At 41.1% G+C, this 27,259-nt stretch overlaps 1 protein-coding gene across 2 annotated transcripts in view; it reads right to left on the minus strand.

Moving 5' to 3' along the window:
• Positions 1-226: 226 nt before the first annotated feature.
• Positions 227-27,259, minus strand: part of LOC122811722 (leucine-rich repeat flightless-interacting protein 1-like) — a 316,301-nt gene continuing 289,268 nt past the window's right edge. For both annotated transcript variants that reach the window (XM_044083758.1, XM_044083759.1), the window contains one exon: positions 227-4,470. In XM_044083758.1, coding sequence (XP_043939693.1) covers positions 2,359-4,470 — 2,112 coding nt within the window. In that variant the 3' untranslated portion in view covers positions 227-2,358. The remainder of the gene's footprint in view (positions 4,471-27,259) is intronic.

Raw genomic sequence — 27,259 nt, forward strand, 5'->3', positions numbered from 1 at the left:
TTTTCTGACTTCAGTTCTGGTTTCTAGTTACTACCCACTTTTACCACTTTTATCTTTTTTTCTGGAAGCAAATGGGCTCACAACTTGTCAGCCTACTTGAGAAGCTTTTGTGTTATGTGTAAATTTGTATTTTTCTCTTGTAAAAGACTCATGCAATCTAACCATCATGGTCACTTAGTGACTACAGATAACAACTGTCAATAACTCACCGAGCAGAGAACAGAAGCAAAGATAAGTATTTAATAATTGCATTTTACTTACTGATGCCTTCCCACCATGACCACTACCCCTTTTCAGGGGAAATCCAAGGAATACAGCTTTAAGTTCTGCATGTATACATCATTAGAAATTCATATATGGAATCATCATTACATAATTAACTGTCACATTCATAGTTATATGTCTGTATTTGTTAGTCATGTATTCCCTGTGGAGTCTGTGTGAGCATTTAAAATGGTATTTTTAGTGTTTTAAGACAAGCAGGGAATCAACATGACACAGAATAGAAAACTCAGTAGTGATTCATTATTATACTAATCCAAGGCCCGTGTGTTGCTCACATTCTGCACTACAAAAGGAATCAAATCACAATGGTACTCAAGGAGAGAGACGGCAAAGTCATGCAGCCAAATGCACTGCTTCTTCAAGCATGAAGTTCTCTGGTTCGATTCTCAGCTGGGATGCCTTCTATACAGAGTTTGCATACCCTCCCTGTGTTCACATGGATTTTCTATGGGTGCTCCTGTTTCCTACTACATTTGAAAGACATCTAGTAGGTCAACTGGGCACTCTAAATTGGCCACAGGTGTGAGTATGTGTGGGAGTGTGTGGTATGGAAGAACAATCAAGGCAGAGATAATCACCCATGGTGTGAACCTTGACTCTAGATGGTAGTCATTGCTGAAGTGACACCCCAACCCCATGTGTGAAAATGGAAAAAGAGGCTGTGGGTGGATGGATGGGTCCCAAATGAGGGAGGTCAAATATCTCCCCAGTCCCAGTCCTGACAGGTTTCTGGTAGCTGTGCCCCATTTTCACCTGCTTTATTGTACATCATTATCATTAAGCCTTATGCTTATGTCTAAAGCATTGACAGAATATAATGGAATTAATACAGTGAATATACAGAGCCTGAAGTCTTGCACAGTATTCAGTAGGGATGATAGCTGTAATGGGATGGCCTGAGTCTGGGCTGGAATACTGATTATCTGGGCTGAAAAGATCTCTGGAGAAAACAAAAATAATACTCTGTGCTGCACTATTACATCTTGGTGACCATTGTGTGTATGTGCTTGAATAAGGATTGCAGTTTGCCTTTACAGGACATCCCTGTACTGCAGAGATTATGCACCCTGCAGATCATGTGCCAAATGCATTGCTGCACTCAAAACAGAATACAGCCATACCACCAATGTGACTGTAGAGCAGTGGTGTACACCAACCATCATCTAAAATGGCTTCCGTTTTAATTCATTTTAATCTCAGACCCGCAATGCTCTTTCATGTTTGGATCCTGCCTTTTTTTCTGGAAAGGGTTTGTCACATATAAGTTGAGAAATATACTCCAGCTGGATGAAAGGGAAACTCAAGGTGGAAATGACAAAAGGTGAAATGTATTACACAGCATATAATGCAGTATGTAGTCCAGTATATACATTTACAATAAAATAAAAGTATAATGTAAAAGATTTCTGAATGTCTTCCTTGACAGTAAATGTATGCACAGGTAGACATACATACAAAAAATATACATTTACATATCTAAAAGTGCATGCAGCATGACTGAATGACAGAGTCAGTGTATTTGTATCTTATCAATATGAAGCACACAATAACCGAACATTATACATAATTTAGACAAATAAGGTAGTAGTCCCGCTTGGGACACCCTGAGATCGAAACCCACATATATGAGGATAATATATATATATATATATATATATATATATATATATATATATATATATATAAAGTTTTATTGCTTTTGTTTTTCTTCCTTCATACTCTTCCATGGAGAATAGCTGATGTAATCTGTGCTGTTCACTACTCCTTGGATTCAAGCAAATATTGCCTGTAAAAAAAAATGTCTGCTACATTCTCTGTTAGAGGATAAAAATGCACATTTTGTGGGGTTTTTTTTCCTTCTGTGTAGAACAGCTTAAATGGTGCTTACGCCAACAGTGCCAGTTCTATCCTACATGTTGTATAACTGCATAATTATATAGGAAAGAAGAGTTCTTTTCCACACATGGGTCCCCACAAATTACCCCGTATGCCATCCAGCTTTGCAACTGAACTCCAGTCATTGTTTCCTGCATCTCTATATTACAAGTCTTAATTTATAGGCACAATTTATAATTAAGCAATCCTACAAGTATCACCACTGTTTGTGAACCTTTTACTACTTTTCCTTCTTTTTAAAGTTTCCCGGGACCCCATAATACTGGTCATGGATGGATTTCTCTGTAGTGATGTATCACTTTCAACTGAAATTTTATTCTGTGACATTGTGTTTTCAAGGGAATTTTCATCTATGTCTGCGGAAACATCTTCCTGTTCTGAAGTTTTACAACTGAAAGCCATATTTCCAGGGGGATATGTTGGCTGGTGATTATCTGAATGTTCCAATCTAAGGTAAGCTTTTCCATCACCGTGGCTGGTGTCATCTACCAAAATCTGGTTGGCATGAGTTTTTACTCCTTCTATATTCTCCAAACAGTCATGCATTACATCATCATCAGAATTCTCTTCTTTGGCTGCTTCAGCTTCTAAGGATGCTTTGACAAACATCTCTTCAATGGTGGCCCTGGGATCAAACCTCAGGATGCCCAGACTTGATTCATTAGATCTGCCATCTATAACTTCAAGAGATTCTTTCTCTTGTTGCTTACTTTCTCCATACTCCTGACTTCTTCTTCTCATGGATACTTTCTTGATCAACTTCTCAATCATATTGAGGGTCCCGCCATCCCTTGTTGCATGACTGTCATTAGTCTTTGCTTCAGAACTGTCATTTCCATATGACGATTCTCCTGATAAAACATCCTGTACAAAGCTCTCCTCTGTTTCCTTACAACTGTTTTGATCTAGGTCCTGGCTAATTAATTTAGTTGTGATTCCTGTTGTATCTTTCCCATGATTACCTTGGTACAAACTTCCATCAGTATTTACATCAACTGTTGTGGATATAATTCCATCTGTAATAATTAGTACTCTGCTCTCTTCTAGATTATTTCCAGTTTCATTCATTTTGTCTTTTTCAGTAAAGCTCGTCTGGTCTTCACGTGTAAGAGACTTCTGACTGTGACTCTGCAGTGCTGTTTCTTCCCTCTCATTGCCTACTACTGTATTTTTTATTTCTTCACCCTCAGAGCATACTGATGTATTTTCTATTTCTTCCCTCTCAGAACCTACTCTGTTGTCATGTGTCGTCTCTTCATGTACAAGTGTACTGTTCATTCCAGGAGACGTCTTCACTTTTCCCCATGTCAACCAGTTTCCAATGAAAGTTTCATATACACCCTTTTTTTGTAATGTTTTTGCACTGTCTGCACTAAAAAGTTCCATCTTCTCAATGGACTTTCCTCCATGTTCACTTTGCTTTCCAATTTCTACCTCAGTTTCAGTCTTATTGATTGCATTCTGTTCTCCACACTCCTTTGTAATCCCTTCCTGTGACTCCAGAACCTCACTCATATCAGCCTCATATGCTTCCTGTTCTTCGGAGGTTATGTTCTTTTCTTCATTTCCAACATCTTCTTCCTGCTGGATATTTTCATCTAAGGAATTATCATGTTGTAAGTAAGAAGATTCTATAGCCTGTTTCTCTGGAGTTGCTTGGCATGGTGTTTCATCCCATGTGTTTCTGTCTGGATTTACCTTGGCATCTATCACATTCTCTGTTTGTCTTATGTTCTCCATACGGCAATCTTCCTCTTTATTCTCAGTTAACAAATTTATTTTGGGCTGTTTCTGTCCTTTTTTAGTTATGTAACTTGCAGACGTGGCTGCGACATTTTCACCAAGTCCTTTAGCATTTTCATTCCCATCTTCCTTAGTGGCTGCTTCTCCTTGCGTGTGCTGTGCTTTTCCTGTTATTGAGCCTTGTACACAAGTTTTATGATCTTGAACACCCCTACCTTGGTCTTCAAACTCCAAGTGTTCTTTGTGCAAGACATTTGCTATGGGTATTGCTGTGCTTTCCACTGCATCTGTGTTTGGCTTTTCCCATTCTCTAGGCAAACTGTCATCCTTGTTTTGGGATGTTGTTTTCAGCTCCTGGCTGACTTCTGGGGACTGTTTGTCTCTGAGCTTTTCTGTGTCTGTCTGTTGTTCAGAAAGCCCATTAGGAAACAAGGCATCAGCTTCACATACGTATTTTCTTGTGCTTTGCTTCACTGCCGCTAAAGACTGCTCTTCAGGAATTTCTGTCCATGTTGCTCTGTGTATCATTTCAATTACTGCTTTTTCCTGGAAAAGAAAAAAAAATGGAATTAATGTAACATTATTTGTTTTACTCATATAATTTTGTGTCCCCCATAAAACATCAGCCCGTGTATAATACAGCAGAGTGTGCTTCTGAGTCGGTGTTCATTATCATATATCATCAGGCTGGGTGATATGTAATCACTTAAAGCAAACATCACATCTGGTTATTGAATGATAGCCTACTGTTTTTCAGAATAGGTATAAGCCTTGAAACATTCACACATACTGGGGTAGTTAATATTCTAAGTACTATTCTTTATTTTCTGCTTTCTTCAATTAGGCTAGTTGCACTACAAATCATGGGTATTACATGTAAACAAGCTAGGATGTATGTAGGATTAGAAGTTAAATATAACAGAACTAACAAAATGGACTGAACTGTACAAAATACTAATTAATCTGAAGGTAACCAAACTATCCATGTTTTTAAACTTGCCCAGACAAAGCAGCGGTGCAGCCTTGTCATGATATGCTTTTGAGCTGTGAGTGGTGGCCTGGGTTTTGCTTCATTCATCCTAGATATTGAAGCTGGTGGCCTTGACATACTCCCAGTTTAAGGATCTTTTATGTCAGCCCAGTGCATTTATCTTTAGGTGCTACATTTTTTTAAATAATTTTCTGTCCCCGGGTGGAACTATTTTTGTCCCATGCAGGCTTCATCTCTGTCACTATTCATTTTCAGATTCACTTGACATTGATTTTCTTCCAGAACTCATCCTGCTGGGATAGATGGCAAGGGGTCCTCACCTGACCCATTAGACAGGATCCAGTTGGAGCCATGCTATGTGCATGACCCACAAATAATTGTATTTTTATTTTGCCAGCCGTGATGCTTCATTCCCTTACTGTGGAACAGCAGTACAAGACAATGCTAGCAGAAGCTGAGCTGTTTCAGCTTTTGGGGACAGACAGTTGCACTACCTGTGAGCACTGGTACTTGGACATTGTCTATCATATGAAAAATAGCAACAACAGCACTCTAGTACCTCTCAACTGTCCAGATTTTAACGAATATTTTTGTTCTGTTACTCATTAAATTTGTGTTTTCTCAGCAAATCACCGTGGAATGAAGTCACTAAATAATGACATACATTTGAGCTTCAGACTTCATATCCTTCAGAGAATTCATGCTAAAACATATCCTTTTATTCTAGCAACTTTCTAAGTTTATAAGAGCAATATTTAAAATCTGTCCCAATTTTTGGGACCTTTGTTCCCCCATTACTTTTGGCTTTGTCCAAATTTCTTGAGCTAAGAAGTTGAGACTCTTCCCAGAAGAGCTGGGGGAAGCGATCCCTGGGGGACTTCATTTTCCCCAATCCATCTTGAGCTCTGGCTCTTGTAACTGCTTCCAAGATGGGTTGTTGGAGCATTAGAACAAGAACACTCATCCATCCACCTGTTTAACTGAATAAACTACTGAGAACTTCAACAAGGTGTCATTATTCGTCCCACATGGAGGGTATCAGAGAGAGAGAGTCGAGTCTCCTAGATCTGCTAGCTAAAGTGATTTTATCTGGACTAATCCTTTATACTCAGTTTCTTAGAAGTACAAAATATGAGACTATTGTTTCACTAGTACAGGACAGGATTACTAATCCAGAGAGAACAGGAGAAAAAAGGTGGGTACAGGCAGGACAGGCTATCAGAGAGGCAAAATACACCTTAGACAATCCAGTGATACACACAGGTTGGGGGAGAGAAGGACAGTTATTTTTTCCAGGGATGGTAGTTTAAAAGAAGGATGATTGTGTAGAACAGAACAAATGAAATGACTGACAAATAATGAGATACAGATGACTGGGGAAGGATTAGAGGAGGAATGCATGATTGTAGAGCTTAATGTTTGGACAGATTGTGCCAATTTAAGAGGACCATTGATAAAACCATTTGGCTGTAGATGCAATCCATGGAGGTGGCTCAGTGAATTAGGTGACTTGCCAAGGACAATGCTATTGTTAAGGTAGATGACATTTTAGGGACTATTTGAAAGTGTAGTGAGAGCTAGAATGCCTGATGGCCTGAGACAGTTTGTTCCATAATTTATATTCTGCCTATGCCAACTCAGATTTCTGGATTTTTCATAAGTGGCAGCCCTGGCTAGAAAATTAGTATTGGAAGGGAGTAAATGTCACAGTGAGGATACTAGCTAAATAAGGAGTGCAGAGACAGACTGAAGTTTAGGTAAGACAGAGAAGGCAAAGCCAAGGTGAAAGAATTAGCTGTAGGATGTAGAGTAAGGACAGTTAGAGATATGCAGTAATGAGAATAATATGGAAGCTTGGTAAGGAATCTACAAATATTATTATGGGTATGATCATAATTAACAAATAAATGGAGAGGAGGTCAGTAAACATTTTGGTTCTGTAGATTAGATTAGAGATGAGGAATGCATGGACAGTGGCTTCCCCAGTGGAGTTATTAAGGAAGATTTTAGACTCAAAAGTGGAGTTCAGTTTTTTGGTGGTTGTGGCTGATGATGATGATGATAGGAGTCTCAAGTTTTGGCTAGTAATCATAATTTAATTTGCAGTAATTATGGACACCAAGAAGGTATCGACGAGTGTGTTAAAATTAATGTGGTGTGGCAGACAGAAGCTTAGTTTTATTGGAGCTGGGAATCACCATGAAGCCCTGCAACTAATATTGCCCTTTGATGAAGCTGTCTTGATGTTTAATGATTGTGGAGTCAGAAAGGAGAAGTAAACTGTAGGACTGTCTGCACAACATGATACGAGTAAGGACCTGAGCATCAAGCCTGGAGGGATTTCCTGGAGTGCGGTGAGGTGAAGTGCTGAGAGGTTGCAACACCCAACGTGATGCTTTGGGTTGGTACAGGAGGTGCTTTTTGAACCACTGGATGGACTGTTTGGTCAGCATTTGGATAGAATGCATGTGTAGTAGTAGCTTGTTAATATCTGTGTCAAAAGCCTCAGTGATATTGAAAAATACAGTCCTGATGCTCTCTTCAAGTTTCAGTTCTGTTACTTTCCAACTTCATATCTGGAGGTGAATTTCAGTAGGATATTTTCTGTACAGTGAATGTACTGAAATCCAAGTGAGGAGTCAAAAAGAACATTGTTTTGGAGGAGATGGTGAAGTAACTGATAATGTATACATTCTTCCACGATCTTTTATATATGGCAAAGAAGGACAATAAGATGGAAACTGTTATACGAACTGTCAGAGCTGCTTTTGTGGAAAGTAATTATAATCTGCCTTTTCCAAATAGAAAGAACATAGTTTTCTTAGATGGAATAATTGACCAAGATGTTTAGAAAGAAAGGAAAAGAGTCAGCAAGAAAGAATCAGGGAACCTGTGCACCTGTCTTTGATTTTAGGAAGTTTGTTTAGATAGGTGATAGAGAACGGCTTGAATAAGAAAATGTTGTAGACCTGTAAATGGTGGGGAGATTAAGTAGAAGGTGTTTGAATAAGCCTGGGTATGCAGTTTTGAAAATGGCCACCAAATACAGCAGCTATTACAACATGTGTGAAGAATTAGGTTGACACGGATGCACTGTGTTGCGTAGATTGTTTGACTCCTGCCTAAACTTGTTTAGGGCTAAGTTTGCTGTTTTGATGTATAGTGAAGAACCTTTTTTAGACACAGCTTAGTATGTGTTTTACCTTATTTTGACTGTTTTATATTTATTATCATTATTATTATTATTATTATTTAGAATGCTTTTTATTGAAATTGGCTTTGTGGCTCTGTATCTCTATGGCTCTGTCACACTTCTCGTATTGGTTGATTGGTTGCAGAAGCAACACCCACTGAGTTGCTTAAGTTACCCCCTTATGCATATCTAACTGCGTAGTGCACACTGCAGCTCTTAGGATATTAACCTACTTTGTCCATCTTACCTTTAAAATCTGCAGCATCTACCCCAAGACCACCAATTATTGGAGAACTCACATTCTGCCTGTCAGTAATCATCTAGAGATTAGAGCTTCTGATTTGCTCCTGGTTAGAGAGGGAACAGAGTGACATTATTTCCTGAAGACTGTTGATCACTGGAAAGCCTAATAACTGCTTCACAGGTGCCAGCTTGGAATTTGTGCTTACATTTTGCTCCTGGTGAGAGGAGCAGAGTGCATTGATTCCTGACTGTTTTGGTTGGGCAGTGAGTGTCTGTGTTTGACCTTCCTCATTGGTCTGGTTGCTGTTCACGGTATCTACCAGGAAAAAGCTACAAGAAGCCTAGAGATCCTTGCAGCATCTGGGACAAGACAGGAGATCACCAAACAGGCTGTGGCCTGCTTCTCATCTAGGGATTGGTGCTACTGTTTTGCTTCTGGTGAGAGAAGAAGCAAAAGAGCATTGTATCTGTGTTGAGACCAGCACTAGTAGTAACCAGGCAGTAGCTATTCACGTGACTCCTCTCTTTTCATCATTCTTGACAAACTAATTATTTTCAGTAAGTACTACTTGATTTGTTTCAAACTTCAGAATATCTGCCTAAATACTTCATCCATAAATCATCAGGGTCTACTTATTAGCTTCCCCTCAAGTGTTTTGCAGTGGCCTGTACAGCCACAGACAGCTTGAGTTGACATTTTTCCTGTAAAACCACCATTGAAATTTCAGCAATACCTTGTTGCACACAGGGCAAGTAGTTTGTAGTGATGAGCACTGCACTAAGAGTTGTAAACCAGATAATCCTGACATTACTTTATATTCTCACTGCAACTGTCTTATCAATAAAAAGAGGTTGTTGCCATGGATAGTAACATTCACACTATCAACATTACCAGCTTGGTGGATAAGGGCATCCTGAGGCAATGTACAAATTGCCTCATGTTAACTGACAACCAGTTAATTCTCAAACAAACTGATATGGTATGTGAGAGATGTATTTATGCAATGTCACTGGAGGCAAAGCTCTCACATAATAGCACTCCTAATGTCAATAAGCGTGTCAGTAGTGTACATGCTACACCCATCACACACAATTCAAAGCAGAAACATAGACCTACATATGATGAGGTCTTATATGTAACCTTCCAAAACCCCAAAGACCTTCTAGATGAAGTACACATAATAAATATCCTCAGGAGCCCCAAATGCACTCTTTTAAAACACCACCCACATCAACACATACAGCATAATCTCATGGAGTCTGTACTTCTAAGCCTATAAGGCAAGCCACCACACAATCCAACATTCTGATAATTGGAGACTCCATTGTGAGACACACTGATGTCCCTGTCATCAGGCTGACTAAGTTGAAAGTCATGGTCAGTTGCCTATCACATTACACATGCACTCAGGTCACTGGATCACAAGTATCAGTATGACTCAGTCATAGTCCATGTGGGTGTAAGTGACCTGAGACATAACCTCCCTGGACTATATGAAGAGAGACATCATGGAGCTCTTGGAATATGTGTCCCAGGTGGTATGAACCTAGCACTGAGCAGAATTTTACCTTCTCCAAGGATGATGCCACAATACAAAGAAAAGATAACTGACTTTAATAATTGGCTTAATTTCTGGTGTCATTCTAAGGGGGTGAAATATTTATCAGCATGGAAGGTCAACAGACCATGCTGCTTTGCCAGGGATGGTCTGCACCTCTCCCATCAAGGCTTTTGAATGTTAGCTAAAACATTGGCCCCCCATACTGCCTTTTTTAGTCAATGGCAAACTGAAAGTACTACCGCAAGATTGGTCAAATAGGACAATGCATTTGGGCTTCTCCATGTTCAATTCCCATAGGCAAAATCCAATATCACTTCCTTGCAAGCTATAGGTCACCCTCTATGATCCAGGAAACCCATATCATGTATTTAAACTTACTGAAAACACTCCCCATCCAACCCAATACCATATTCATGGGTGACTTTAATTACCAACACTATTAACTGGGAATCATATATGACAGCAAACATAGAGGCATAGAGATTCTTGGATTTTGTAAACACAAACCCCCTGCACCAGTTCAATACACCAACCAGGGGTGCAGTTATACTGGATCTGGCCTTCACTAATATGGGAGAGTGCTGCACACCCCTAGTGTAATGTCTTCTCTGGTAAGGTCAGACCATAAAATGGTCTCCTTTGAAGTAAAAATAAAAGCTGGAACCCCAGCTAAACCTGGAATATTCAAGAACTACTCTAAGGCTAATTTCCTACTATTAAGTGATAACCTGGAAAAATGTCAAGCCCCTGTAGACACTGAGAACACTGCTGCCTATGCAGAACTGTTCACAGAAACCCTATACAAGCATGTTAATAGCTGCACAGAGGCAGCTGTACCCACCAGGTAGAAGAGCAGAACTAATTAAAAAAACAAGCCATAGGCTATATAATAGAAGGAAGAAAATCATGGCAAAAAATATGAGGTGCAGCACCTAGCAGGATAAAAGCACTATCATCAAACTAAAACAACTCAGAGGACAAATAAAGTTTACCAATGCCAAATTTGAGGTAAATTTGCCCTCCCAGGCCAAGGACAACTATAAGGCATTCTTTAGCTATGTCCACAACCTCAAAGGCAATTCACAACCTCCATTAACAATAAGCTCTGCACACAAATGTGGATTGCCTTTGAGGTTGTGGGCATAGCTAAAGAATGCCTTACAGTTGCCCACAACCTCTGCACACAAATGTGGATTGCCTTTGATGTTGTGGACAACTGTAAGGCATTCTTTAGCTATGTCCACAACCTCAAAGGCAATTCACATTTGTGCGCAGAGCTTATTGTTAATGGAGCCACCTATAATGAGCCAGAAGATATAGCAAATCCATTGGCCAAAAAATTCAGCTCCAACTTTACCCCTCTCTCCCCCTCAACCTTCCCTCAAGAAATGCCATCAAATATAACTCCCCCTGCTTTCAATAGGGAACAGGTCCTTAATGCTCTATCTAAGGCCAAGAACACTGCATCAATGGGCCCAGACAATATCCCAGGATGCCTTCTAAATAGCATGAAACATGACCTATCAGGCCCTCTGGAATTGCTATTTAACTGTAGCCTCTAAACAGGCTTTGTGGCTCATGAATGGAGAACAGCAACAGTCATCCCTCTACACAAAGGTGGGCCATCTACAGACCATAGAAACTACAAACCCATAAGTCTCACTAGTCTCATATGCAAAGACATGGAAAAAATTATTGTGGAAATGATCAGTAATGACAAAGGAAACCTCTAAACACTGGACCCAAACCAATTTGGTTTTGTCAAGGGTGGGTCATACCAAGTAATCCTGGTGGACTTCTTTGAGAAGGTCACCAAGCAGTGGATGAAGTCAAAATGTTTCACGCTGCCTACCTTGACCTGATCAAGGCATTTGACACAATACCCCACTCGCATTGTTGACAACTCAAGAGATTAGGTAGAAATCCTTGTGCCACCCAGTGGATAGCCAGCTGGCTCACAGACAGGTCACAGGAAGTTAGAATTGGGGAGTCCACCTCTACAAAGAGGCCAGCCACAAGCAGAGTCCCTCAGGGATAGGTTCTGGGACCACTCTTTTTTGACATTTACTTCTCTGAAGTCAAGGCCAATGTCATTGGCCTCTGGCTGACTAAATTTGCAGATGATTACAAATTAGCAGCTGTCATTGAATAATGCATGGACACAAATGTTCTATAGGAGAGACTGACACAGACAAATAACTGCTGTCAGAGCCATGGACTAAAACTAAATGCCAAGAAATGCATAATAGTATGCTTTGGAAAGTCATCCATCCCTGGTAACTATCATAGTGACGGCACACCTCTAAGAGCTAACCCAATAGTCAGAGATTTGGGCATACACATAGACAGCAATCTAGCCTTTGATCATTACGTGTCTACAGTTGTGTAGAAATCATTCTATGTTGTGCAACTTATAAACAAAGGTATGACATCTAGGTCCAAGGAAGTCATCGTTCCACTGTATTTGTCATTCATCAGACCTATCACTGAGTACAATGCTCCCTTTGATATGTACCTAACCATGCATATTAGAACAACCACAGAGGTTCCTCACTAAAAGAATACAGGGCATAAGTAACATATCCTATGCATACTGCCTCAAGGCCCTATTCCTGTATTCTGTCTCCTATTCCTGGCATACAAGGCATTGTCAGACCACACTCTCATCGATTTGCATATCTGCAAAAAAAAAAAGAGGTTAGATACGCACCCTAACATTCCATCTGTGCAGTCCATCTTCATTTATCCTTGACATATGGGTTCGGTTCCGAGCATCGGAACCGTCTCGGCTATTACTACAGCTAGCGAGGACAAAAAAACTCTCGAGCCTAAGTCCTACCCAGAATGCTTCCCTGCAAAATACCTCAGATTGAGTTTGCAGATAGAAAAGGACAGAAATATAATCCTCATAACACCTTTATAGACACCAATTCTGGTGTCATAAATTAAAAAATTCACAGGACCAAAATTTGTTCCACCAAAAGAGGCTGAATGGAAGGGGGCTGGAGGGTGGGGAGTCAAGATAAATGAAGATGGACAACACAGATGGAACATTATGGTGAGTACATAACTTCTTTAGCTGATGTTGTCAATCTTCATTTAATCCTTGACATATGGGACAGAGTCCCCAGCTACCTTAGATCTTGGGTATACTCAGGAAGAATATTCCTAAGCATCATTGAACCAAATGACACTCTTCCCCTAGAGACCAAATCTAATTTGCAGTGCATGATAAAGGTATATTGACTAGCCCATGTTGCTGCTGCACAGATTTCATCCATGGATGCTTTAGAATGAAAAACTGCTGAAGTAGCTATGGCTCTAGTAGAGTGTGCCCTAACAGGCCAAGACAATTCAAATTTTATCTTGTTGCATATAAAGGATATACAATCTTTCAGGCATCTAGATAAGGTAACCTTGGATACTGGCTTACCCATTCTGGTACTTGAAAAGGAAATAAACAGTTAGTTCAGTTTTATGTCTTTTGTTCTATGAAGATAGAAGCATAATTGTCTATGCACATCCAATAAATGCAAGCAGTATTCACCTTTGCTTGAGAAATTTGGAAAGAATACTGGCAAACTGATTGTCTGATTGATATTTGCTTCTGACACTACTTTTGGTAAAAAGGAAGGGTTCATTCTCAACGAGACCCTGTTTTTGTGAAATATTAAATATGGTGATTTGCAAGATAAGGCTTGTATTTCCAAAATTCTTCTGGCAGAAGTGATAGTGACCAGAAAGATAGTTTAACAAGATAACAATTTCAGGTTGCAGTTGGCAGCAGGCTCAAAAGGGAAATGGATTATAGTCTGTAATGCTAAAGTTGGATCCCAAGGTGCAAATGGATCCTTATACAGAGGTCTTAACATCAAGGTGCCTTTTAGGAACATTTTGTAAATTTTATGAGAAATTAATGAGTATTCGTTAAACCCATTATGAAAATTTGAATTATCTGCTGGTTGAACCCTATAGTAGAGGAAGAGGCTCCTTTTTCAAAGAGCAAAGCTAAGAATTCTAAAACTTTGCTGATAGGGGTGGAGAAGGGATAAATGTCATTATAACAAGCCCAGTAGGAGAATCATTTCCAATTGCTATTGTAACATTTGCTGGTGGAAGGTGTATGGGAGACCAACAGAATCTTATGAACTGGAGAAGAAAAATTATTACACCTGGCAATCAATGGAACTGGTGAAATCAAGCCGTGAGCTTGAGGTTTTGAAGGTTTGGGTGAACTAATCCTTCTGGATGAGATAGGAGATCTGGATCTCAGTCCAGAGTCCACTGTCACTGAATCAGATAAGGTCAAAGAAAGGGGAACCAAATTTGTTGAGGCCAGAAAGGAGCAATGAGGATTACCTTGCTCTTCAATCTGATTGCCTTCTTTAGAAATTGAGGAATTAGTGGAAATGGGGGAAAGGCGTAAAGGAGTCCAGAGGGCCAAGTAAGTAGGAGAGCATCTCTTGGAAACTCCCCCGGAGGGGGAACCAGGGCAAAGTAGTTACTGCACTTATTGTTCAGGGGTGATGTAAATAGGTTGCAGCAAGGCTGGCCCCAGCAACAAAAAATCTTTTCTGCCATCTTGGGATTGAGAGACCACTCATGAGGCAGGAGAATGCATCTGCTCACTTTGTCTGCTATCACATTGGAATTCCCTGGAATATGCATTGCTATCAGAAAGCAGTTGGAAGAGATTGCCCACTGCCAAACTTTGAGAGCTTCTTGACAAAGGGGATAAGACTTGGTTCCTCCCTGCTTGTTGATGAACCAAACTACTGACATATTGTCTGTTTGAATCTCAATCTTTCCCAGGGGGAGAACAGTTTGAATGGCCTGCAGTGCTGACAGCACTGCCCTCATCTCCAGGACATTGATATGCAAGTTGGCCTCCATGGGGGACCAAGTGCCTTGGACCATCTTGCCCAGACAATGCCCTTCCACCCTATCTGGGAGGCATCCGTGGTCACTATGGCTTGGGGTTGAGATGGGAGAAAGGGACGGCCCAAGAGGATTTTGCCTGATTCAATTCACCAAGCTAGGTCTCTCTTGCAATGATTGGTAATCAAAATCTGACATTATCGGATACAGTATGGACCACTGAGATGCTAGAAGCCACTGTAGAATTCTCATGTGAAATCTTACTAGAGGGACTAATGTATTGGCAGCTGCCATTAAACCTAAGGCCTGCAAGACTAGTCCTGTGGCTACTCTCTTGTTTTTGACAATCTTGTTCACTTGGGTCTTGATATTTTGCAATCTTAGAAAAGGAAGGGAGGCTATGCAAGTATTGGTATTCAGTACCGCTCCTATGAATTCCAAAGTTTGGGGTGGAGTCAGTTGTGATTTCTCATAATTTACAGTATTCCCCAGGTTGGCGCAGGTCTGGAGAATGTAGTCTCTTGCTTGTTCTAATAGATGCCTGGTGGAAGTGGTAATGAGCCAGTCATCGATTCTCGGCTGGGGTGCCTTCTGTGCGGAGCGTGCATGTTCTCCCTGTGTTCCTGTGAGTTTCCTCCGGGTACTCCGGTTTCCTCCCACATTCTAAAGACATGCGTCTGGAGCATTTCTCCCCGGGCCTCCGCTGAAAACAGGATCTGTGGAACCTAGTCTGACTTTCCCGGTCAACAAATGTTAAATAAATAAATAAATAAATAAATCTAAGTATGAAAACAGCCAGAATCCTTGCAGTCTCAAGTGAGTTGCTACTACTGCCATGCATTTGGTGAACACCCTGGGGGCTGTGGTGAGACTGAAGGGCAGAGCTCTGAACTAATAATGACTAGCTCCCAGCTGGAAGTGAAGAAATCTCCTGGAGTGATTGTCCATTTTTATGTGGTAATATGCATCCTGGAGATCTATCAAGCACATCCAATCATCTTTCTCTAGAAACAGGAAAATAGACTGAACCGTGACCATCTGGAATTTTGTCTGTCGAACGGACTTGTTCAAAACACTTACGTCCAAAACTGGCCTCCAGTCCCCTGTCTTCTTTGGCACTAAAAAGAATCTTGAGTAAATTGTGGATTCTATCTGGTCTGGTGGGACCTCTTGGATGACTCTTTTTTCTAGCAGTTTTTGAATTTCTAGAACTGTAGGTGTTCCGTCTGACTGAGTGGAACATCTTGGATTTTGATGGAGTTGTGTGGAAGAGAAAGAAATGGTATGTTGTATCCTCTGGTTATAATCCTTTGCACCCAAGCATCTGAGGTTATCTTCAGCCAGGCATGTTGGTGCAAGGATAATCTCCCCCTGACTGCTTCCAGAGGAAAGCAATCAGGCCTCCTTTCAGGAGCGCTAGTAAGGTTTTCCAGGGGAGGTATCCCTGGAACCCTGATTTTGTGGACCACCTCTGCAATGTGGATGGTGTCTTCCATTAAAGCTCCCCCTCTGCCCTGAGGACAGCCAGAGCCACATGTGTCCTGCAAAGGCCCCTGGGAATTTTTGAACCATATTTTCCCACTCCTCTGGTTCCTGGAATAGGACTGTTGAGGGGTAGAAAAATGTATGACCACTGCAGAAAGAGTCTTTCCATCCTTTTCACACCTGAACAAGGTGTCTTGAACCTTAGGGACAAAAAGGGATGATATTTCAACAGGAGCATTGACAAATAAAGACTTGAGTGGTGCATCCAGGTGTGTCTCCTTATGGCTACACCCGATCCTGCTGCTCTAGTCATCCCTTCAGCTGCATGTGCAATGACCCTCATGGATGAATTTGAAATGGACTCTAGGATGGCCAACTGAGAAGTGACCTTACTGTGTACTTCATCAGATACATCTCCTGCCAGGGTATCTGATAACTCCTCAATCAGATCCCTTTGGAGTCTAGTGAAATGTGCCATAAAGTTTAAAGACTGTAAAGCAAAGGTCAATGATCTGTAAACCAGCTTGCCAAAACTATCTATCACCCAAAACATTGTATAAGGAGGATGGATATTTGAACTTTCATCCACCAGTTCCTTCTTTGTAGCCACCGCTGCCACCAAGGCATATACTGCCAGTCCCTTCGACCAAAGCTGATGATCCTCAGGAGCAGTTAAAATTTTGTCTGGTCTCTTGGGGATGGGTTCTATAGTGTCAGGAACCTTCCACACCCTCTGTGAGATCAACTTAATGAGCTCATCAGCAGGTGGGGTCACCCAAGAAGTTGGGTACCAAAAGCTTGTAAATACACTGATTCCTCCTAGGAGGGTTGTTGGGATGTCCAAGCTACCCCTCTACTTAAGGATTTCAAGGATGTCCCCTAAGAAAACATCTTCTCGGTGTGACTGTGGGAACCTTCTTCATCATAGTCAGTGTCCTCTGTGATGGATTCCTTTGGGGAATCTAAGTGTTTCATCTTACACTTTCTCTTCTGAGGAACCTCTTCAGTGGGAGTATATGAAGAGGTGTCAGAAGAGCCTAGTTCCTGAACAGGTGACTCCTGTAGCTTTGGTGCTGGCTATCCCAGTGTTGGATTTGGTAGTGAAATGGACGAGGGGAAGGGCCAATAATCTGCTCTGACAACTGCAGGGTCAACTGACTGCTCACAGAGGACAGGGCCCTCTCCTTGGCCTGGAAAACTGGTGCCCCGAAGAGGGGAGAGAGCCTGGAACTGAGAAGGACTGCCTCAGAACTGTGGTCTCCACCCGCTCAGAAGAGACAGCCTGTGAAGCCAAAGCTGGGCTTGAACTAACACATGCCGATGCTCCCAGGTGCAGAGATGGATCCGAAAAAACTCAAGTGGAGTCCTGCACCTTGGAACCGACAGTGCAGCTTCATCCCTGAGAGGTCTCAGGATCCAAAAAGGCTGATGAACTCAGGGTTGGAATCAGTACTGGAGATAGAGGTATCATTAGAGCCGAAGCAGCCAGTACTGGTAAGGTCATACCAGTAATCTCTAAAGCCTGAGAGGAGGTCAGAGGAGGAAGACTAGTGGGGGTCGAAGATGGAGGAGTTTTGACCGCAGAATGGGCTGGAATGGAGGACACACCTGAAATTTCTTTCGCTGCTAGGAGCTGATCTACCAATTTCAATACATCTGTTTCTGTCAGACTTCTGGTGGAACGAATAGACTAGGTTGAAGGGGATCTAGTACATTCCAAAAATGGACTAGCAATTGACCAGCAAAGGGGTCAATGGATGGAGAGTAAGTGGTCTTAGGTCAGTCTAAGCACTTTACAAGGGTGCCATAGACATCCATACCTGGGACACAGGTGATACCAAGGCTATCAGATCAGAGGATTGGCTTTTAGTCTGTGTTGACAACTTTGGCACCAGTGAGTGGGAAACTATTGGCATTGAGGACGGTGTTGAAGCATCCTTTAAAGCCTGTCCAGGTTCTGCTGTAACAGAGGGAACCAAAGTTTTAAGTTTCTTAGTAGTCAAACCAGCAGGAGAAGTCAGCACCGAGTTGCTTCTTTTCTTGGATTTTTCAATCTTCAAGAAGAAGAAGAAGAATGGAATGATATATCAGTTTTGCCCATCTTCTCCTGACTAGAAATAGCCTCTTCAAAGGTAGATTTCAACAACCCTTCTAATATCAGTTTGTTTTTCCTTTCTACCAGGGCCCAGTGACTGAAGCCATGACAGACAGAGCAATCTTCCTGTAAGTGCACCAGGCCTAAGCAATAAACAGAGAGAATGTCCACCCGAATTTGGAAGCCCTTTTGATCACACTTGAGGCATTTCTTGAAACCAGAAGTGCTTTTGCTTTTATCAGCCATGATACCAAGAAAAAAACAGGTAAACATGACTGTATACAGACACACAGACACACAGACACACACACACACACACACACACACACACACACACACACACACACACACACACACACACACACACACACACACACACACACACACACACACACACACACACACACACACACACACACACACACACAATATACTGAAAGAGAAATAAACACTAAGAAAAGAATTCACATTTTTTTTTAGTAAGAGAAAAGGAAAGGTATAAAAATATAAGTCTACCAAACATGGCAGCAGAGGGTACCAACAGGTATGGAAAGAAAGGCTACCAATGATGGTAGATGAGAGAAAATGCCAAAGTGTTTAGGAGAGAAATGGCAAGGAGCAATTAAAAAGGACAGCTATAAGGTGACAGTAACAACTTTGTAACAAGAGAAATTATCAACATTACCAAGTAGAAAAAGGCACAAAAATATATAAAAAGTTCACTTAGCTCAAGAGCTATTGGCAACACATCTGTCATAGGAAGCAGCCAACGAGATCTGAGCTATTTTGGAGAGGAGCATTCTGGGTAGAACTTAGGCTTGAGAGTTTTTTGGTCCTAGCAAGCTGTAGTAATGGCCAAGATGGTTCTGATGTTTGGAGCTGAACCCATATGTCAAGGATTAAATGAAGATTGACAACATCAGATCAAACAGCATGAGACTTACACATTCTAAAGACTTAAACCTTGCCTGTGATATAAATAGGACCTGCTGGAGAGACATGTATATATCCCAGAGACTACTCCTTCTCTGGAACAGGCTCCCCATCCACATGAAGCAGAGTTCATCCCTAATCCAATTGAAGTGTAACCTGGACAACTGGATGGGGAACAGAAAATTCATCCCTAGTTTGGCACCTATGTATCTAATGGACACAGGCATCCTGTAAATGGTTTATCTCCCAGGCCCCTGCTTGTAAATGTTTCATCTCCCAACCCCCTGCTTACACTTATCAAGACTATCAGAACTTGCCAGAGCTTTTGGATGCATGGCTAGGCTTAAAAAGGCCCGTGTGGTCATTAGCCTAGTAAACACCTATGAATCTATACTGACATACAGAAATGCACATACCACAAGACATAATCTTGGAGCATGCAAATCACAACATAGTGTTTTCTGAGATTGTGTGATAGTGAGGAAAGGGCATATTTTCCAATCCTACTATTACAGTGATCTTGTTCCAACACTGTCACTTGAATAATTGACCAAATGTGACAAACAGAAAAGCTGTCAACAAAGCAAACTTTATGAAGAGGAACCCATATATCATTTCATAGCACAAAATGACACACATAAATCACATTTTCACTTCATGGCAAAGCATTTACAATGCTACATACAAGTGAAATAGCTTAAGTCTTGACAGAGAATACACAAAATATTTACATGTTAACTAGTTCATTGCTAAAGAATTTACACAAGGATCTTTAGGAGTAGATTTATACATGAGAAGTGTCCACAGTGAGATAAGATGCAAGCAGATGTACATTCAGAATAAAATGTTTGCACAGTAAGTCAGCTTAAGTATGTGGTGGAAGATGATTGTAGTAAATAATTGGAGGGGATTCTAGGGGGACACAGGAGCAAAATCATCAGCGTACATGAAACAGAGTTATGTAGGCTCCAATAGGCCACAAAACATGACTTCTGCATATGACAGGACATCTTCCACTCCTTCATGTGTTCTGTCTAACTGGAAGATAATGTGACCTGACAGTTGAATTCTTAAATTCACAATACATGACTTTAACCAGGTTTTCATAACAGCCAGAATATCTAGTAAATGGGCAGTCAACCATGCATAGCTAGGGTAATTTTGTTGAATAGGCTCATAGTACTGATGTAGGATAATATTAGACTACTTTGATTACTGTATGCTTTGTCAGTATTTTAACCAGTAAGACAGAGTTTCTCAGCTATGGAGTCAGAGTGGAGCTGGGCATCTACATTAATGTGGGTAAATCTGGAGGCACTGTGACTAGGCTGAGTTTTGTTGTTCAGATCACTGAAGCAAGGTTAACTGGGAAAGAACCAGGATGCAGATAGACATCACTGGACAGTATTAATTTGTGGTAGACAGATAGGGGGTCTTTATTTGATAGTATAACTAAATTGGGAAAGAATTAAAGATGGATGCATTTGTGGAGGTCTTTTGAATGTTTGTAGACCTTATATTTTGCATGGAGCACTAGTTGCTTTGGGTTAGGTGACTCATGCATGTGGAATAATTTGATGTCTACAAGCAGTGAACTACAGGTGCTAGACTGAGGGTATTAGAATGAGGGGAGTGGCCTGCATGAGTCAGTGAGGTGAAAGATGAGGTAAAGTGATATAATTGGCCCCAGACTACTCATGTAGCATAGGAAGGCATGTGAGAGCAATCAGATTGGATGGTGGCTGAAGGTTACTGTAGTCCTATTGCCTAATATGTAACCATGTGACTGAGAGTTGATACTGCAGGAATTATGGGAGTAAATATAAAAGTGAGGAGACCACAGAAAAGATAAAGGGCTGGGGTGGGTGGAAGCACAATTTGTATTTTGCAGTTAATGAATATATAGGTTCATAGGTAGGTACTAGGCTATCTGCCCGAGGGCATTTATAAGCCTAGCCAGAGTGTGTTGGCTTTCGTCGCCCCATTAATTAATTAACTGATCCTCTGTCAAGCAGAGCCAATGAAGTGATCCCATGGGTGTATCTTCTGTTACCCATCCATTCGTCAAGGTTTCTCTTGAAGAGTGTTAGTGAGGGGCTCTGCCTAATGTAGTTTGGAATTTTGTTCCAAAGCATGGGGAGTCTCTGTGACAGGAATCTATCCCTCTAGCATGTTCTATTTATTGTTGTGGTGAGGTTTAGCTCACTAGAGCATGTGGCTCACAGTGATTTGGATTTCTTTAGGTGGAGCATGTCCATCAATTCTGAGTTGGACATGGCTTTGTAAGTCAGGCAGAGATCACCTCTGAGTAAGCGATATGCCACGGAGTACAGCCGGAGTTTTTTCAGTTGGGCTGCATAAGACATATGTTTGAGGCCAGTAATCCTCTTGGTGAGATACTTTTGTGGTCTTTCCAGCTGTTGGAAGTGTCTTGTGAGGTACATCCCAAATGGGGCATTGGACTCTATGATGGGTCTGATGAGTGACGAGTAGAGGGGCACTATAACCTCTTTATTTCTAGATGCGAACACTTTAGTAATTAGATGGGCCACATAGAAGGATTTCCTAACTACTTTGGCAATATGATTGTCAAAGGAGAGATTACCTTCTACCTGAGTCCCCAGATCTCTTATTACCTCTTCTGTATTAAGGGGGCTGCCACCTATGTGGTAATTTGTGGGTGTTTTGTTTTTCCCAAATGGGATGACTATGCATTTTTTGGCATTGAGCTTGAGGCTATGACTTTGACACCAGGTGTCCGTCTCAGTAAGTCCCTTTTGGAGGATGTCCGTGTCAGCTGGAGAGTCAATTATGGCTCCCAGTTTGCAGTCATCTGCAAATTTGGTTAGCCATAGTCCTCCTGTGTTTGCCTGTACTTCTGAGAAGTATATGCTGAACAGTAGGGGTCTCAGGACCGAGCCTTGCAGGACACCACTTGTGACTGGTTTAGAGTCGGACCTGGAGCCTGCTATTCTTACCATGTGAATTTTGTCTGTAAGCCAGGTGGCAACCCATCTCGTGACATAGGGATTTATGTTCAGGCTGGTGAGTTTTTCTGTAATACCCGAGTGGGGAATGGTGTCGAAAGCCTTGGCGAGGTCAAGGTAGGCTGTGTGGACCACCTTTCCCTCGTCTATGGCCTTGGTGACTGTCTCGAAGAAGTCAACCAGGTTTAGTAGGCATGATCTGCCCTTAACAAAGTTGAAATGGGTCAGGTCAAGTGTTTGGAGGTTCCCAATGTCTTTGTTAATGAGTTCCATAATGATGTGCTCCATAGCCTTGCAGACCAGGCTAGTCAGGCTTATGGGGCGATAGTTACCAGGGTCAGCTGTGGCCCCTCCTTTGTGGAGAGGAATAACTGTTGCTGTGCACCATTCTATAGGCACATAGCCTGTGGAGAGGCTGAGGTTGAACAGCATGTTTAGGTGGGGGGTTAGTTTGTTTTGTAGTTCGTGCAAGACGCAGCCTGGGACACCATCTGGCCCTATTGATGCTGTGTTTTTGGCTTTTGAAAGGGCTGTTTTCACCTGTACGTCTGTGATTTCCGGGACACTACACTTTTTTGGTATTGTTGTGGGCCCTTTTGGGGGTGAGAGGGGGGTGAAGTTTGCACTGAATCTATCTGCCAGGATGTTGGCAATATCAGTAGGTTCAGTATATTTTGTGCTATAACAAATTTTGGCTTGGATAAAACGTAGTTAGTGTTTTGCTAAAGGCGTAAGGACAAAACCATCTCCTTTACTGCCCTCTGCAGTCGATTTTCAGAAGGTAGTTGATTGCAGAATAAGTTATTATAAGTAAAGTAACACTGACTCAAACACTGCTTAAACTAAGACTGAAATAAATAGCTTTGTTTTTGATGCAATTTTACAAATAGGCAGGTGAAATTTTTAATGGATTGCATCACAAAATTGATTCTTTTTATCTGTATGTACAACAGCATAGTGTTGTGTGATTTTTGTAAATATGTGTATTGTTTATCTTACTTATTCTACCATCTCAGTTAATATTCTCTATGTTTCTTCTTAAAATATTACATTTTATTATGTAGTATATATTGGAGTTTTTTTTCCCAGGCCATCTGCTGAAAATGGGCCACAACCCAATTGGCTCTCTAAATAAGTCAGCAGTATAGAGGAGCACATAAATCTCACTAAGTAGCACAGCTTAACCTGCCACATTCTACAACTGAAATTCTAGTTCATAGACCAGGAGACTTCCGGATCATTAAACATCTACCTTATGCAGTTTTTGAAAGCAGAGCTGTTAACAATGAAGTGATGTTGTGGCCAAAAAGCAGGTTCCAAATTATTTATTTAATTATCCAGAAGGACTCAGTAGTGACAAAGTATATTGTATAGTTTGATCTATAGAGCATTGTGAACCATGCCTGAGACTCTTGCTGTTGTTATTGATGGTGGTGATGATGACGGTCGGGTCATAGAGTGATTACTTTTACAGTTTTTGTCTGAACAGTTATCATAGTGAAACAGCAATTTTACACCCAGAATATAGTTTAAAATGATTTATTTAATTATAAAGGGGCAAAGAGAACAAACATGCTGAATCATTACTTATGTTGTGCAGAGGACTGTGGCACTTTTCTGGGGGGGCACAAAGTAACAGATTTTACAGTTTTTGAGTGAGGGGCTGCTATAGTAAGGTAGTGATGTTGCATTTAGAAAATGGGTTCCAAGTAATTTGGATGAATTCTGCAGGAGCCCAGTCTGTAGCTTTGCTGTGTAGAACATGGTGAAAGAGCCTGAGCTGCTGGTTCTGTGGTACACAGTGATAAACCCCTGACTATAACCTAGCTGACCTGGGATTGACTAGCAACCTGATTGACTCTACAAGCCAGCAGCAGAAATTGAGAGTGAGTGGCTGACACTGCCTCATCCATCTCGGGGGGGGGGGGGCTCATACAGCTGCATGGCTGACACCTTGCAGAGGTGAGTGCAGCAGCATTATAGGCTAAGATGTGTCCACTCACCAAGCAGTACATTCCTAATCAGGAGGCAGGATTCAATGCATGCATATAAGCACGCATATGAGCATGCATATGCTGGTATTGTGGTAGTAAAGGCATGTCAGGCTGGCACAAGGGGTACTGAGGTTAGACTCAACCAGTAGCCCTGATGGTTGCTTGAATGATGGACTCCCACAATCAGCTGTTGACCATGGGATACAAATATGCTGAGTGGGAAATCAGAGAGTAATGACTGGTAGGTGGGGAGAAAGTACCAAGAAAAAAAATGTATGGGACTCTTTTGGGAGTCACAGACTGATTGCTTTTCCAGGTTTTGACTGAGGCTTTGCAGTAAAGTGGCAATGGTGTAGTTAGATGAAAGTTGGCTCATATTTTTTAATTATGATGGGCAATCAGGAGAGACAAACTGTGCAGAGGACTGCAAAAGCTGGCTGTAGCTCTCTTGTTGTTCGGGCACATACAGCAATTGTGTTATACTTTTTATATAAACTGCTGCAGTGAAGTGCTGATCCTAGGAACAAGCAGAACAGACAAGATACAGCCTGTGAACCTTGCCTGGGATGGGGCAGGCCAAGTGCTTTTACATTTTTTGAAGAGGGGCATCCTGTTGCAATGGAGCGACAATGTTACAATCAGTAATAGTTTCCACAGTATTAATTTAGATGTGCAGGCACTGTCAGAAGAAACCAGATAAATCCTCCAATTTGGCTTTGTAGAGGACTAAAACCTTGGCTAGGGAACTTTTGCCTGGGGCAGAGCAGACTGATAGGCTTTGCTGTTTTATGGTAAGGGGCCCGTGCTATTGCAGTGAAGCAGAGATGCTGCAATCAGAAAGAAGATTCCAAATTATTTATTCATTTACAGAAAAGTGATTAGAAGAGAGAAACTGAATCCTGTAGTTCTGGTCTGCAGAAGACTGCAAAATTAAGCCAGAGCTCTTTTGATGGTGATAGTGGCAGGGACAAAGAATTTCCTTTTAGTTTTTGAGTGAGGATCTTTCATAGCAAATGCCAGTTTTATATCCAGAAGGTAAGTTTCAGTTTGTCTACTAAATTGTGCTGGACAGATGAAAACAGACAATCTGAATCCTGTAGTTTTGTTGAGCACAGGACTGTGAATCTTGGCTGTGGTGGAGATGGGGTACACGATTACTTTATTGTTTTTACAGTTTTTGAATGAAGGTGCCTTTGAAAATGGGCACAGTGGTAGCTGCCCTGCATTCTTCAGGCACCTGAGCACAAATTAATCTTATCTTAAACAGCATTTCCAGAAAGCTCCCTTGTGCTCAGAGCTCTCCGTCTGTGATCATATCAGTCGCAGGTGACTTTGAATTTTCTTCATGTTTTTCTTTATTACTTGATGAGTTTGATTTGCTAGTACCCAACACTTCCATAAATGTGTTCAAATATTTCTTCAAAGGCTCTAAAGATTTCTGTTTCACTCTCTTTTTTTGAATGATTTACTTTAACCAGACCTATTATTTGTTGTTGGTTCCATCTTACACTTTCCTATGTACAGGTAAAATGCTTTCTTTCCACTCTTTACACCATGTACCAGTATCTTTTCAATGACATTTCTCCTTGTCTTTAGTTGTTTTAATATACCATTGCACACTTTGTTTGTGTCTTTCGGCTTTTTCCGGTTAGGGGTCGCCACAGCGGAACTGCGGTCCGCTAATGATTGGTAGTTGATTTTTACGTGCCGAGTTACCAGCCCTGACGCACAACCTTCAACGAAGGTACGCCCATTCACGCATGTCTCCGTGCAGAAGACACCCTAGCTGAGAATCGAACAGGACAGCGTCTTACTGTGAGGCGACAACGCTACCACAGCACCACCACTGCACACTGCACTACAGAAAAATATTTTACAGTGCATGGATCTCTGATGCATTGAAATCTGTTCAGCTGAACCTGACCTATGGAATGCCAACCCATCAACCATTTATTTATATGCAAACCAAAGTCCTTCATACATTCCCTGGAGACACCTGTACCCCATGCATTCCCTTAATTAATGTAACTAACTTATAGGTCAGAATATCTTTGGTTAAATTAGTTTATTTTGTTTGCCTGTTTGATACGAATGGACCTCGATGAAATGGACATCTATAAAAGGACTGATACCCACCATATATGTTTCTGGACTCGCCAGTCTTATTCATTTGCATAATTTCCGGTGTTCTATTACTACATCTTTGTTCTATAAAGGGTACTTTACCATCTTGCTGATAACTTATACACAGTGCATTAATCCCTTTGTCTATTTATACATGATTGTGAAACATTTTTCTGAATGTAATTCTTCTTACAGTATTGCAATCAGTTCCTTATATGATTCTTCACATCTCACTTTATTTAGCACTAGGTTAAAAGTATTTAAAGTATTACACTCTGATGAGGGAATATGTCAGGTAAATAAGTTGAGAACAGTAAGAGATATGTATTTGGAGAAGGTTTTTCCTTCTTTTATTTTATTTTTTTCTCAGCTAAAGTTGTAGTTATTTTATATGTGTATGATTATAGTTTATTACGACATTTTCTTTGTCACAATTAATTTTTATTATGTGATATTGGTAAATAAGCTACATTTATAGGACTGCTTCTTTGGGCCCCATTAGTCAGCATTATTTGACATTGATAAATATTAGGTACATTGCTTTTGTTCCCTAAACTGGAAATTTACCTTCTGACTGTAACAGCAATTTTAGCCAAAAAATTGGCATGTTTTCTTGGTCATTGTTCCAATTAATAAATGGTATGCTAAAGTCTCTCATAATTATGTAGGTTTTATCTGTGTGTTTCTATACAAAAAATTCCATTAAAACGTCCCTCTCCCAGCCGGATGTTTCCATATGAAAAGACCATCAAAAGGTGTGTGAAGCAGCAGCACACATACAGTCACAAGCATTCAGAGGTGGGGTGGTGGAGGCTTTTTTCAAATAGGAGTGAGCACTTGTTTAATCAGA

Source organism: Protopterus annectens, chromosome 9.part0, assembly GCF_019279795.1.
Source record: "Protopterus annectens isolate FY-2018-M chromosome 9.part0, PAN1.0, whole genome shotgun sequence".
Taxonomy (NCBI): domain Eukaryota; kingdom Metazoa; phylum Chordata; order Ceratodontiformes; family Protopteridae; genus Protopterus; species Protopterus annectens.